The sequence below is a fragment of the Stegodyphus dumicola genome, chromosome 9 (genome assembly GCF_044657685.1).
Source record: "Stegodyphus dumicola isolate Sdum_Otavi_A_Nest chromosome 9, ASM4465768v1".
In the NCBI taxonomy this organism is placed as follows: Eukaryota; Metazoa; Arthropoda; class Arachnida; order Araneae; family Eresidae; genus Stegodyphus; species Stegodyphus dumicola.
The window spans coordinates 171,411,100-171,426,111 of NC_140776.1; the positions used below are offsets into that span (position 1 = coordinate 171,411,100).

Below are 15,012 nucleotides of genomic sequence, written 5' to 3' on the forward strand. Positions count from 1 at the left end.
TGACTTAAGCGGCACGCAAATGGTTGTTCGCCTCGCATACAGACCACCTTCATGAAGCCTTCTACGCACACCACTTCTTTGCACACCGACCTCCTGGTGGCTGCAGCAAGGGAGGATCTAAGAATAATCGGAGTAGCGGTTCTATTCGTGAGTGGACATAATATCAAATATCAGTTATCGGCACTCATTGTAGCAGTTGGCCGTCCTTGGCTGAACCTCCTAGGTGCCAAATCTGTGATTTGAAATAGCCTCCAAAGTCTATGAACCACAGAAGAACTCACATTTAGCCATCTGGCCACTTCTGTTTGACTTTGTCCTGCCTCTAGTCTCCCAATGGCTCTCTATCGTAGTTCTGCAGGCAAATAATGCCTGGAGGTCATTGTTACGAATTGGCTATCTCATATTTCTGATGTCGCTATCACAGTAAATATGTGGGCTTGCTCTCAAACATGGACTTTTTATGCTCCTCACAGATGACGCATTCCGAGTTCAGCGCCACTAACTTGCATATTGGAGTTTTACTCAGCTACTCTTACTTGGCAGCATATTCAAATTTTACACGGTTTGGCTTATTTTTGAGGGAGTTATCGCTATTTTTGTGATTTTTTCCTTAATTTTTTATAACCTGTGTATAATTATTATTTATATGTGTGTCTTTCCTGTTCTGTGTTCTTTGAGTGTTCTTTTTCTGTAATTTTTGCATTGTGCCATTACTTCTTGGAACTGTCTAACAAATTTCAAGATGTGTTGTAATACTTAAAACACTGTTTGTTTCTATCAAAGATATGGAGAAAATCTGGTAGTGGCTGGCCACTGGCTAAAATTCCTTTCTGTTGCTGCAAAATGTTAAAAAACTTGTCTGAAGTTATGTGACTGCATCTTATTGGAAACTGAACTCGCACCAGTTCATTACAGGTATCGTTCTTCAGTTCATATCGAGACGTACAAGTGTTACATATGTCATAATTAAAATGTCGTTCAAAAGAAAACAAAACAAACTAAAATGACAAGGGAAATGAAACTAGATGCCTTAAAGAGACTGGCTAAAGGGGAAAATGTTAACAAAATTACCATGGATTTAGGTGTTGACAGACTACTTTGATAAGGGGGAAAATGAAGAGTTCTGAAATCGAGTCTTGGTGTGTGAAAAGAGCATGTACAAATAGTTAAAGGAAAGAAAAAGTATGAAAGGTGGTGAATATGAAAGAGTGAGCGAGGAGCTTTATTTGTGATTCAGGCAGCAAATGGAACAGGAAGCATTTATTTGAGGACCAATTTTACAAGACAAATCCGTAAAATCTTATGATGAATTTCAAGGAGAGCCTAGATATTTACTGCTAGTGCTGGCTGGCTCAAGAATGTGGTACCACCGCCCACAGATCAGTGGGCAAGAGTAGATTTTTTAAAATTCATTTACAGTACAAAGTCTGTAATTCGGTCTCGTCGGGACTTCAGTGATTCCGGATTAAGGGTTTTTCCAGATTATAGATCATCAATTTAAATCTGGTAAGATGGCATGCAGAAATTATACAGTTAAAAATATGAAACCGTAATTTAGGAAATAAAGAGCAATTATGATCTAAAGGGTATCAAATTTTACAAAAAAAAAAAGCTTAATATTTATTTGTTTACTTAATTAAACATTTCTTTCAACGCGCACATACGTAAAGGATACAAAAAAAAAAAAAAAAAAAAAGTTTGTGGCTTTGACCCCCGGATTATGGATTATTCCGGATAATGGACGTCCGGATTACAGATTTTGTACTGTATTACTTGTCTCTATGATCATAATTTTTTATTTTATAGAATTTTTTAGTTAAAACATAATAAACATAATATCGCTCGCATCAAAGGGATAAATAGTTCTGAGTTCTGAAAAATCCACCCTTATTCCATAAAACTTGACTTTTCGGAAACTCAACAGTCTCTCAGTCCACATTATGTCAAGTTTGTAGGGCTCTACTGTGCTTGCTTTTCCACTGAAGATGCTGAGATTGAGAAGATGCTTTGAAAATATTGTAATTTAAATGCCCTCCAGATGGAGGGCATTTAAATTACAATATTTTCAAAGTTTACTTCCGTCTTTATTGTCCATGTTATGCACTACAGTAAATGCTTGTGTGTATGCAGTAAATGCTTGTGAGTTTCATAATCACATAAAGCTATTTTAAGCACTCAATATCTGTCTGTCGTTATTTAACTTGATAGATACACTATGGGCCTCCCTGTAGTTCTGAGATGATATAAATTACAATTTTAGCAATTTACTGAGGAACCATAGAATTTCTTTCTCCTGTGGTATAATTTGAGTAGATAACTTGAAATTCAATGTGCTTTCAGTGTGGTGATATCGTAGAACGACACATGCTCGATGGTGATGTTGTGTTATTCAATCGACAGCCATCTCTGCATAAGCTCAGCATTATGGCCCATAAGGTAATATCAGCTTTACATATTATTTTAAGCTATACATAGATATGTTTTTATTTTTTACATATTATTTAAATAAAATAATAATATCAAATCTTTTTTGTGTTCTGCTCATGTAGTATGATGCAGTGGTATTCTAGTAGTCTGCAAATATCTGTAATGTATGTTTAGTTTTTTAATGTAAACAAACAAAATTAAAAATTTTAGAATATCTTTTCTTATAAGTGAATGAAAATAAACTTTTTCAATAAAATGCATTATATTTATAACATAATTTGAATGAAGAAGGGAATTTACTTTATTATTGAAATTATTTAGCATTTTCTGCATCTATAGCACTCTTTTTTAAGATAATGAATGGGTATTTGACTGGAATGAATTTTGGCAAACTTTTTTTTTGTGTAAAATGAATTCTGTCTTTTAGGTGCTTATTTCTGTTATATTTTATTATTAATTTTCAGTTTATGGGATTGATTAATATTAAATTTGTGTACCAAGAATTTACCTACAACCTTTCACACATTGCATTCAAACTTAAATACACTTTGTAGCTGGTTTGTTTACATCCTATGCAATGAGCACACCTGTTTATATCGCAGAAAATAAGAATAGATTCTGAATAATACTTGTAAAGATTTTGTTCCATTGCAATTAGAAATGAAAAGGGGCTAAAGAACAATGTTCTATGAATAACGCATAGGCAGACAATAATGACAGAATTAACCTAGGAATTCTGTTTAGCAAAACACATATTGTTAGATTACATTAATTGTAACCAATGCATTAATTTATGTTTTCTTTCATTTAAGACTATGAAAATTACTTTGAAAGCTATTTTGATGGAGCTGTGCAATTTTTTAATACATTTTTTTTATACTTTATACAAATACTTCTTTAAAAAAAAAAAAAAAAGAGGAAATATCTCTTCGCTGCATTTTCCCCCTTGCATTGGCATTTTCTTTGCATGCAGTTACATTTAAAAATTATAGTAACTTTATATTCAGTAAAAGTATTTCTTAAGGTGTGAGCGCATTTAAGTTAGTTATTTATGTACAGAAATCCATATTTAATGCAAGAATTAGAAAAGCAGAAATGTTATCAAAACCCAGAAAGATACAAACTGTAATTTTTAAAATTCATTAATCTGCACAACCCTTGGTTCAGAAGTGTCTAGATTACTGGAATTCTACTGTATGGTAATTTGTTCTTGTAACATATATTTGTTGTTTTATCAGTTTTAAATTGTTTTGTAGGCAAAAATTGTGCCCACTCGAACATTTCGATTTAATGAATGTGTTTGCACTCCATACAATGCCGATTTTGATGGGGATGAAATGAATATTCATTTGCCACAAACAGAGGAAGCTAGAGCTGAAGCTTTAATCTTAATGGGGGTAAGATCATTTAGGATTAAAAAAAGTTATTTTTCTTCTAAATTTATTTTTGCCAAATGTTTTTAAATATTAAATTTTTAAATATCTTTTTAGGTGCAATCAAATTTAGTTACTCCTCGAAATGGAGATCCATTGGTCGCTGCAATTCAAGATTTTATCACAGGTTGATTTTTGATTACTTTTTATTACCGAGAAGTTATAAGTTTAAACTATTACTGAGAAGTTATAGACTGTATGTTATAGACAGAGAAAGTATGTTGCGGAATCTTAATATGGCAGCAGCATTGCTATTGAATAGTAAAGTAATCATAAATAAAATTTTGTGAATGATAACAATAAACCTATCAAGATAATAAATAACCCACACTTTTATTAAAATTTACCATCTAGTAGTATATTTCAAGTTGATTTTATTATATAATGTGCAGTAGGATGTTTCACTGGTTTTATTCTTCAGTTGTTTTTAATTTTTTTTTTTTTTTTTTTTTTTTTTTTTGTGAAGAAAAAGAAAAGGAGGAAAAGCTCTTATAACTTTTTTTCATACATTGCATCCTACGTATGTTTAATCTGCTTTTATTTTCCAAGGTGAATAAATCCATAGTTGCTGTTTACTTGCAAAGTTTAAATTTCTTTTTTGATATTTATTTTAAATTTAGGTTTCATTATTATTTTTCCTGATCCTTAAATTCAAAATTTTAAAAGAAGGAGTTATTCTGTGTTTAGTTATCTGACTTCTCTGATGAAAAATTACATTCCATGCATATAGAATTGATCTAAAAGAAAGAAGCACATTCAAAGTTTCATAGAAACAAGAGTTCTATTAACATAGTTAGGTTAAGTTATTTAAATATTGCAAAGCACACAAGGGATATCTGAAATGTTTACGTGGTTAGAAGAATATGGAGTATGTATAGCTAAGTTATAAATTTCTATGTGTGATCATTTTATATATCCTTTTCCTTGTGTGATATCAATGCGAGAGTCAAGTTTTCTTCTCAAATGTATCTCAGCATGGTTATGTTAATAGCTGCAGTAGCTCTTAATGTGTATTGCGTAAGCTCTTCCAGATTTATAGAAAGGAGAAAAACAAAAATTTGGTCCTTAATGTATCCCCTTAAGAAGAAACTGCACTGTGTTGAATCCGATTTCTTGGTGGCCAATATGCCAGGGCCATGTTCTAGTCTTTTCCACAGCCATTCCAGTGCTGAGGTAGATTTTTGTTCATATTATATTGTAAAGCAACATTATGCAACAGTAACATCATTTGTTTTGTATATTCACAGAAAAACAATTTTTTTCTTGCCTGATTAGTGGCCATCTTGCTCGACTGACATCAAGAGCATTCTCGATGTTGACATCATGAAAAAAATTACAGGCTGAGATTCATTAGAAAAGATTTACTTTTTTTAAGCTAAGTCTTTATTAATTCTCAGATGTGTGTAATCCATGCTCAATTTTAAATGTAAACAAATAAAACTTCAGTTTTCAGAAAAATTCAGTATGGCAAATTCAACAGTACTCCCCTTAATGTAAGGAAATAAGTTTTAACAAAAACACATTGTATTGATAACATATTTTAGTTGAAGAAGTAAATATATTTTTTGTGGAAGTTATTTAGCAATTTTTGTATCCGCATCAACATTTTTTAAAGTAACACATTGTGAACCTCTAAATTTTTTGTGTTGGATAAAATTCTAATTTTGATTGCATATTCCACTGTCCCTGATTATTAACTATAAGTATATGCTGCATTAATTTTGAAATTGTATGGCATGGATCAAGAACTTATTTGTCTGCAATTTTTCAAATGTTGCATAACTCGTAATGTATTATGAAGCTGGTTTGTATACAGTCCAAATGAGCAATCATGTTTACATTGGTGGCAAATAAGACTAGAATGCTTAAAAGAAACACTTGTGAAGACTTTTCTTCCACCAAAAATGTATAACATGATAAAGGTAAAGTTTTTCTTTTTGTAAATCCAAAACTACAATTTGTAGCACTCTTTCGTTGTATTGTTAATCCTATTGTGCATGTGTGGAAGGTAATTACCAAAATAGCATAGGAATTCAATAGAGGGGGGAACCTTACTATGATTTATACCTTTATATTTATTATATGCTTATTGTATGCTTATTGTTTGCAATATCTGAAAACCTTTAAAATTCATGGCTGTCATCATAAAATTTAGCTATCGTTCACTGTACATATTTGGCTATGTATCATGAGATTTGAGACTAATGACTAGTTGTTCTGCTAAATTTTATTTTGCTTCTATCGCACACAGAGACAATTTAACTTGAATTCTATTAGTTATTTATTATATGTAAATCTATTTTTTGCATATGCTTAAGGCTTATCCAAGTCCTGAATAAATAAATTCCCATATATATTTAAGGCTTATTGAGGGCAGGCGCTAGATATCTTACCGCCTGATGCAGTCTCTGGTGGTTCTAAATTCTGCTACCAAGTGCCTTTCTTTGCCTCCCCTAAATTCTACCGCCTAGTGCGCCAATATGAGCCCTGGTGCTGGTTCTGGGTTAACATGAAGTTATTCTTTATTCAAATAGCACTAAATTTAACCTTTTGGCCTATGAGTATCATTAACAAAATCTATTTTTAGGCTATGGAAAAAATATTTGTTAAATTTTTTTCTTGTCAGTATTTCTTAGCACATTTAACTTAAATCTGTAATCATCGCCAAGCGTAATGCCAACATAAAAAGTTCCCACACTTTTTATTATTCAATTACTAACGTAAAAAAATTGTTTAAGCATTGCTACATGACTCATTACTCAAGTTGTCATGTGTTAATAAAACATGTGGTGATGAAATCAAAATGTACTAAATAATGATTCTCCAGGTTGGGCACCTGGGATATAAAATATTACTAGATGTAAAATCAACAATGTATCTATGTAGAATGGTTCGATTTGATATGTATGCCAAGCAGATACGCTAAGCAACGAAGCCAACTTATTGATCTTACAAATTTATGTTAAATGATTGTTTCTTCAATAACGAGGTATTTTATTTAGTGCCAAAGTGTAATTAAGAATCAGTATTCTCCACGTTTTATTATGTGCAGAGGGGGGGGTGAAATCAAATGCACATGCTTAAAGCATACAAAAAAAATGAAATTATGAAAAGCTAGTGGTAGCTTTGCTGTCCGGATTTTCGATTATTCCAGATATTGTACGCCCTGATCTTGGACTTTACTGTACATAAATCCAATTATTCATAGGATATATTTAAATTTTCTATTTGTAGTGTGTCTATTTACTGGAATTTATTAATGCATAATGGTTTCTGGAGTAAATATCAGTAGTATAAAGATGTGTACTTTCATTATATAGATGATGACAGTAACATAGTACTGTCATTTAATATAACTGTTCAATTTTATATTTTTAGGAGCCTTTCTTTTGACTCAAAAAGATACATTTTTTACAAGAGAAGAAGCACAGCAGATAATTGCTAGTATTCTTTCAAATGAAGATAGGCTGATGAGAATAGACTTACCGCCACCAGCACTTATAAAGGTGAAGCAATATAAATATTTTGTATGTTTGCAATGGGCATAATACCAGGGTTCTAAATTCAAGAGGGCATCTAAATATCATGGTTCAGTTTTCTTCTGAAGAAACTTTTCTTCTAGATCAGTGGAAAAAAACTAAAAGAAATTAGCAGTGATGAATTTTCAGAGTTGCTAAAGGGGTTAAATTTTTTCCAAAAAAATGAATTTATTATTTTTGCAAAAAATGCAAAATAATTTGGAAAATATAATTTCCTTATATTTGGACTAAAATGGAATTTGGAAAAAATTATTTTATTATTTCTGTAATAAATTGTGAAATAATTAATTTTTCTGAAAATTTTTATGTTTGAGTTCTTATTTATTTAATAATATGATACTTTATTGAACTGCTTTTCTCTCAAACACATGGTTCCAATAAGAGAATTGCACGCTTCGTTATATTGTATGCAGTTTATAAAGTTTTGCATGTACCATTCAGATCCTTTCAAGCTGTCATTGAAGTTGAGCAGGCAGATTAGGGCAGATTTTCTCTTCTTTTGGATTTATCCATTTAAATTATGGAATAAATTATTGCAGCAGCAAAAAGATTTCTTTTTTATTGCGGTATGTTACACTCTGATAATCCTGCTGCAGATTCAGTATTATGATAATAAACTGTCTTATTTTCTGATATTTTAAAATAAATCTGCCAATTCCCTATTCTTGTTTGTAAGATTTTTCTCCCTCCTTATTGCATGCTTTTGTGGTGTAATTGGAAAGCACATCTGGTTAGCAATCAGAAAGTCTGGAGCACAAGTTCCAGAAAGGGCACTGCACATTTTTCACATTTCTTGCTTTAGCAAAACCTAATGACTCTGCACGTTTTAGTTATGAACTGACATTTACCCACACAAGCTCACAGATGTCAAAACCCACACAAGCTCACAGATGTGAAAGCATTTTTCACAAAATTATGTGGATAGACACATGCTTACACCATTGAAGTTATTGGCAGACATGCCTATGCTAAATGTACATATAATGAAAATACTTAAAATGATATATAATATCATGATGTTATATATAAATAAAAATAATATGAAATAATTAATCAATCTCTTCCAACCAGTTTTCTCCACCATGGAAGAATCTTACTAACCCTGCTAAGAATATAGTTTTCCCAAAATCTTATTTTATCCTGATGCTATTTGCAATATTTTAAATCTTGTATGGTAAAATGTATCATTTTTGAAGTTATATGAATTAAATAATGTATTGGGTCATCCAGAACGTTCTGCGGTTTTTCAGATCAAAGTGTATTTTTTCTGATTATTTTGTTACTGCTGATAAATAGTGACTGTAATTGAAGTAAATGTTTAAATATGTTTTTTTTTTTTTCTCCTCACATGTAATTCTTGCATGCATTGTAGCATAATTTTTGTTTCAGTGCAGTGCTAAGAATGGAGAACCAAGAAGCTCATTTTCATTATATTATGCTCTTTTATTAAAAAAAAAAAAAAAAAAAAAAAAAAAAAAAAAAAAAAAAACTGCTTGTCAGATTGCCTGTAAAATTTATGCTATATGTGGACAAAGTGTTGTTTCTGATGGCACAGTTCAAAGGTGGTTTGCGAAATTTAAGCATGGAAATTGTGGCCATGAAGATGATATTCCCGCTCTTTATGACCATCCTATGTAAACAAAGTCCTATTTAAGAAGTTGCTGCTGAAAATCGACCTTATACAGCTCAGGACGTATCAGATGGAATATTTCAAAAAGTACAGTACATGACCATTTGAAGAAGATTTGGTTTGTAAGCTGCTTTGATGAATTATTTTAAAATAGCAGAATATGCTTGTTCGAGTTTCACCATGGGATTATTTGCTGGGAGAGGGAATATATATTGAGAAGGGGCTTTTGTATGGTCCCGACTACAAAGGAATTATGTAGTATGAATTGTTATTACCAAATCAGACTATAAATTTGGTAAAATATTTTTCCCAAATGGCAGTTTTAAAAGCAGAAATTAAAATAAAGGGCCCAGAACTGCCTATTTTTCAATGTGTTGTCATCTATCATACAATGCTTGACTCCGCATTTCGATGAATGTCAGACAAAGACTTGTTGAATATGGTTTGGTTTGCACACAAGGCTGTTTACCTCAGGGAAGAAATGCCTTTGTGGAGGACTTCATAAGGAAATTATTGAATATGACTGAAATTACTGAATTGCAATTGCACTGGGATTATTGAACACTTATTGAATATGAATGGGACGTTTAATTCACCTCCCCATATTCACTAGACCTTGCCAGTTTGGATTTTAATCTCTTCAAGTCACTTCAAAATTCTTTGAATGGCCTGAAGTTAATTTCATTGGAGACTGTCAAGTAGCATTTTAATAACTTTTTTATGAATAAATTTAATGACATTTTAAAAAAAGGAATTTTCCAGGTGCTGGAGAGGTGGCAAAAAGTCACAGAACAAAATGGTGCTTATGTGATTGCATGATTTTTTTGTACTGCTTCACTGATATTTATCAACAGAAAACTGCCAAACTTTCTGGATGACCCAATAGTTGAGATAAAAGTTCAGCATGATTGATTAGAGAAAATTTGCTTTAAACTGTAATCATTCAAGATTATGAAATAAGTTTTGCATGCAATAGCAAAAAATTTTCTGCTGTGTTTTATTGATTTTATGATGATGTAGATTCAGTTTTAAAATTTATTTATTTATTTTGTTATAAATTCAGTTTTGTTATCTGTTCTTTGTAAATTATATTAATTTCCTGCTTTTGTTATTTATACTAACTGAAATCTGATTTTAGAATCTATCTAAATTCCTTATATGAAAGCAGATCTTCAACTGTTTTTTTTTTTTTTTATGCTGTGGGAAAAACTTACCAGCCCAGCTAAATGTAATTTTTTATTGCAGTTCTTATATTGAAATGTTTCTGTGATGCATTAATATATATTTCTCTCTTTAAAAAAAATTATTAGCCATATGTACTGTGGACTGGTAAACAAATATTCAGTTTGATACTCAAGCCTAACAAATCTAGCACGGTGTTAATCAACTTTAGAAAAGGGCCTAAAGGAAGAACGAAATCACCATACACTACAAATGAAGAACTGTGTCCCAATGATACATGTAAGTATTTTGAAAGAAATTTACATTCTTAAGTTAGTGGGATACCATTTGGCATCTAAGTGATATGCTGTCTCAAGGTCTAATTAATTAGAAATGGTAACACCAACTCTAATGATGGAGACATGCTCATGAAAAGATTAGTTATTTTATTATATATTAAAAAAATTAAAAATCGGATGATGACATCACATGACTTCCTTGTATGGAATATAAATTATATGCATTTTTTGCTGCAGTTCATTTAAACTTATCTCCTCGAATTTCCATCGAGATAGATTTCTCGTTCAAAGAATTCATTTCTCTGTTGGCGAAATGACAAACATACATAAAATGTCAAAATATCTTCGTTAACAATTGAAAAATATAGAAAAACATAAAACACAAAATACAGTTAAAACAATTGGGAAAACTGATTATTATTAAAATCAGAGTTTCTATGCAAAATAAAGCAATTCGGCCAGCAGGTAAGAAGGCAGATTTTTCTGTGCATGAAACTGAAAGTCAAATATATAAGTTTATAAATATATGCTAAGTTTCAAATGTAAACAAATATGGCTGCTATGGTTTAAAAAAATAGTCTTTGCTGCACTTAAACAACTTTTAAATTTTTGATAATTCTATAATTATTCCTTCATATTAACTAAAGGCATAAAAACCTTTACCAGAAGATAAGAACATAATTCAATAATTTTTTAAGGAAAAAATGCACAATTTACCAGAATATAAGAAAAAAAAAAGAGCTCACCGAGCCGAGTAACAGAGTTACGGAAAAAACTCTTCTGAATCCATTTTAAATCAATTTTATAATCTGTTTGGGAAAAAAGAGTCTTTTATTCTGTCCTTGCATACATATGTCGTGCAAAAACGTCGTTAAATTGCATTCGATAGCAGTTAAAATGGATATTTTCTTTGAAATATGGTACCCGGGATTTTTCGTGGTTTCAATACTTCCTTTACTTCGTACGAGGAAGTAAAAAGAGAAAATTAAAAGTTCACAAATAAGAACACATGTAGTTATTTCAGTTGATATGTTACAGTGATTTATTTTTAGTTAAAACTGATAGGATTCTACCAGCATGAGGTCTTAATTCCAGAGGTAAATAAATGGCTAGCTTGCCAGGAAGGGAATGTGCGAACCTTTGAATCAGCATATGCAGTGTAAACCTTTCTCTTCACACCATATTCTTTGGTTTCATTATTATTTATGTGCTTCGATAGTAGTGAATTAAGATTTCAGTTTTTGGTATTACAACAAATTCTATCAACATGATTGATACCTTCATCTCTGAAGAATTTAAACATGAGTTCTAATCATATGGCAGCTGCTAAACGGTAAAAATAAATCAATGCTCATTCTTCCTGATTATATGGAATTACAGCACTCCATAACTACTTGTGATTTTAAATAAACAAGTTACTACATTCAACACTCAATTTTGACTAGTGTCCCCAAAAATGAAAATTGATAGATGTAATTCTTTCTTAAATTAATGCATTCTTGTTATTCAGTGTCATTTGTTTACGACATCGGTCAGTCGCAGTCTGTATTTGGAAATGAAGGCTTATTAAAGGACTTTTTATAAGTATACATTGTTTTTATTGTGCACACAAAAGTGGAAAAGTGAGTAAAGTCTACCGTTTTTTGTCTTCTTTTCAATTGGAGTTTCGAGGAAAATTTTAAGTTGTATATAAAGCAATTTTACAATTTAAAAAATTTTACTGCCAAGTATCTTTAATTAATTTTTTTAATTAATGTGTAACTTGTCTAAAGTTGTTAGATTTTGATTAATTTCAGTTTATTAACATTTGATACATTGAGTTAAATACATGTCATTGCTTCAACCTTAAATAAAATTTCTAAGAAACTAAGTATGGTTTTTGCTATTAAAAAAATGTGTACCAACTGTTAAGATTCATATTCAAAATTTAGGTTTTAAACTGTATGTAAACTCTGCAATTTGTAATAGTGTTTCTATAGAAAAGCGTACACTTGAAACAACTTAAGATTAAGCATTTACTGATTAATTAGAGAGATATTTTTACTAAAATCCTAATAACTATTAATACTTAATCACTAACACAATTGTTACTAAGCAGTAAAACTGACATTGCTTCGTGGAACGTTGTCTTAAAATTGAGAAGAAATGAATTACGCTTGATATAAAATGTAGTAGTATAGTTTGTGCAAGCATATTGATTCAAGTAATGCATATTTATTATATTTAATTATTTTTCCTGATGACATTGATCCCCTTCCAAGTTATTGAGAAGGAATATTTATCCATGTCAAGTTATTTACATGAAATACTTATTCCAAATGTAATTGATTAATTTTTCTTTTCAAATAGAAAGGCTTATGTATCCTGTCAAAATATTTCTTAAAGTTGAATATTTTTAAGTTTTAACTTGTTAAAATATTACAGAGCAATAATTTTGTAGAAATCAAATACAGTCAAAAGTCGTTAATTCGGACCTCAAAGCTAAAAACTTTCTGCGCATGCGCCGCGTTGACGCATGCGCATAGGCGTTTACGCGTGCACATAAGACCTTTACGACTGCGCATATGTATGTGCACAAGTGCAGAATACGTTTTCGCATGTGCATTTAATATATAGTGGGTGGTATAAGCTAAAATTATCTAATTATCTATTTCAGTTAATGTTGATGATTGTGTTGTTCCTTAATCTTCGAACTAGATTCGCTTATTACTTTTTTCAGACTGTAAGAGCAATTTTATAAAAGTAAACTTGAACTTTCGATTATGTCAAAAAGAATATCCGATGCTGGAGCTCCCAATACAAAATGAAAGTATGTTTCGATGTCCATCAAACAAAAAGTGGAATTGCTGCAAAAAATGGATAAAGACATGAAGAAGGTAACAGAGAGGTTAGTGAAAACGAAAAAATTTCGATTGACAAGTTAGTCGGTATTCTTGGCACAGCAATTACGGGACTTGAACAGCGGAACTTTGTAACTGAACAAGAAATTATGTCTGTTTATAAAATTAAAGAGAAAGCATAAAACGAGGCAACTTAACCAACATAAAACGAGGCAACTTAAACAACTTACATTGAAAGAAATGCTTAATAAAGTAAACAAATAAATATTAAGCTTTCTTTTTATAAATTTTGATACCCTTTAGATCATAATTGTTTTTTATTTCATAAATTATGGTTTCATATTTTTAGTTTTAGAATTTCTGCATGTCATCTTACGAAATTTAAACTGATGATCTATAATCCGGAAAAATCGATAATCCGGAATCGCCGAAGTCCTGACGAGTCCGGATGAACGACTTTTGACTGTAGTAAAAAATGCAGTTATCTAATTGAGCTTTTATTTAATAAGCCCATCGTAGAATTTACTTATTAAAATAATAACCTATCAAAACTTATGACCTGTCCTAGACTTTTTTTTTTAAAGTTACTTTCTGACTAGTTTTGGGAAAAGTATGTTTTTGATAATTATTTTTAATTTGTTCATTTCATTGCTAAGTCTAAAAATGCAATATTAATTGAGAATGAAATGTATCATTTCCTGTATTGATTTGTGACTGTTATTTTTTATTATGTAAATTGGTAAGATAATTCTATTTGCTTTTTTTTTATATTTAAGTGTGCCATATCTTCTGTTGTCTTTCAGTTGTTATTATAAGAAACAGTGAACTTTTAGCCGGCACTATGAGCAAGCAGACTCTTGGATCAGGCTCAAAGACTACTATATTTTACATATTGTTGCGAGATTATGGTAAAAGTTATGCTGCAAATGCTATGTTGAGACTTGCTCGACTGTCTTCATACTTTCTTGGTAAGATTGAATCCTTCAACTTTGCTCTTTTTTAGTGTGTTAATTCATCATTTTCCCCCTCTAAATTGTTTTATTATTATAATATAGTAAAATTAGTAAATGCCTAAATAATACTAGTACATGCAGAGATTCAACATACATTTGCTAACTAATTCATTGATTCATTCTTTATTATGGTATTAAATGCTCAAAAATAATTGATAATAAATATTAACTAGATAACTAATTAGGGAGTTCACGGAAAACATTTTGAACATAAATATTGTTGGGTACTTTGAACAAACCGGCTGTGTCTTGTTTGTTCAACTAATCCTTTTTTTTTTTGATAATGTATACTATAGCAAAATTTTACTCCCATTTTGTTCAGGCGACTCTTGAAAACTTTATTTCTGCTCATTTTTTTCATCATCATTAAGAACTGTTTTAATTAACTTTTCTATTTGATTCTTGAAGAAAACTCAGAATTCTTAAATTTATCTTAAAAAAAAAAAGTTTTTTGTATTTAGAATAATCATGCATGAAAGGCAAGAATATTTATATTAGAAAGTAAAGAACCTCCCACAAATTTCTCTTTTGTAAGTCCATAAGTATTAGCATGTGTAAACTCACCAGTATTTTTTGCTGTTGATGGCATTAGAATGGCAACCTATGTTGTTTGCATAGCAAATATGCTTGAAAAAATTCATTATGAGGTTTTAATTTTGTTCCTTGAGAT

General features: G+C 30.6%; 1 protein-coding gene across 1 annotated transcript in view; it reads left to right on the top strand.

Annotated features, from left to right (window-relative positions):
* Polr3A (RNA polymerase III subunit A) overlaps window positions 1-15,012 on the top strand; it is a 153,204-nt gene that overhangs the window by 61,425 nt on the left and 76,767 nt on the right. Inside the window, exons 14-19 of the mRNA XM_085824342.1 lie at window positions 2,341-2,436; window positions 3,684-3,824; window positions 3,918-3,987; window positions 7,239-7,366; window positions 10,340-10,490; window positions 14,133-14,297. Of these exons, the coding sequence (XP_085680468.1) occupies window positions 2,341-2,436; window positions 3,684-3,824; window positions 3,918-3,987; window positions 7,239-7,366; window positions 10,340-10,490; window positions 14,133-14,297 (751 nt within the window). The remainder of the gene's footprint in view (window positions 1-2,340; window positions 2,437-3,683; window positions 3,825-3,917; window positions 3,988-7,238; window positions 7,367-10,339; window positions 10,491-14,132; window positions 14,298-15,012) is intronic.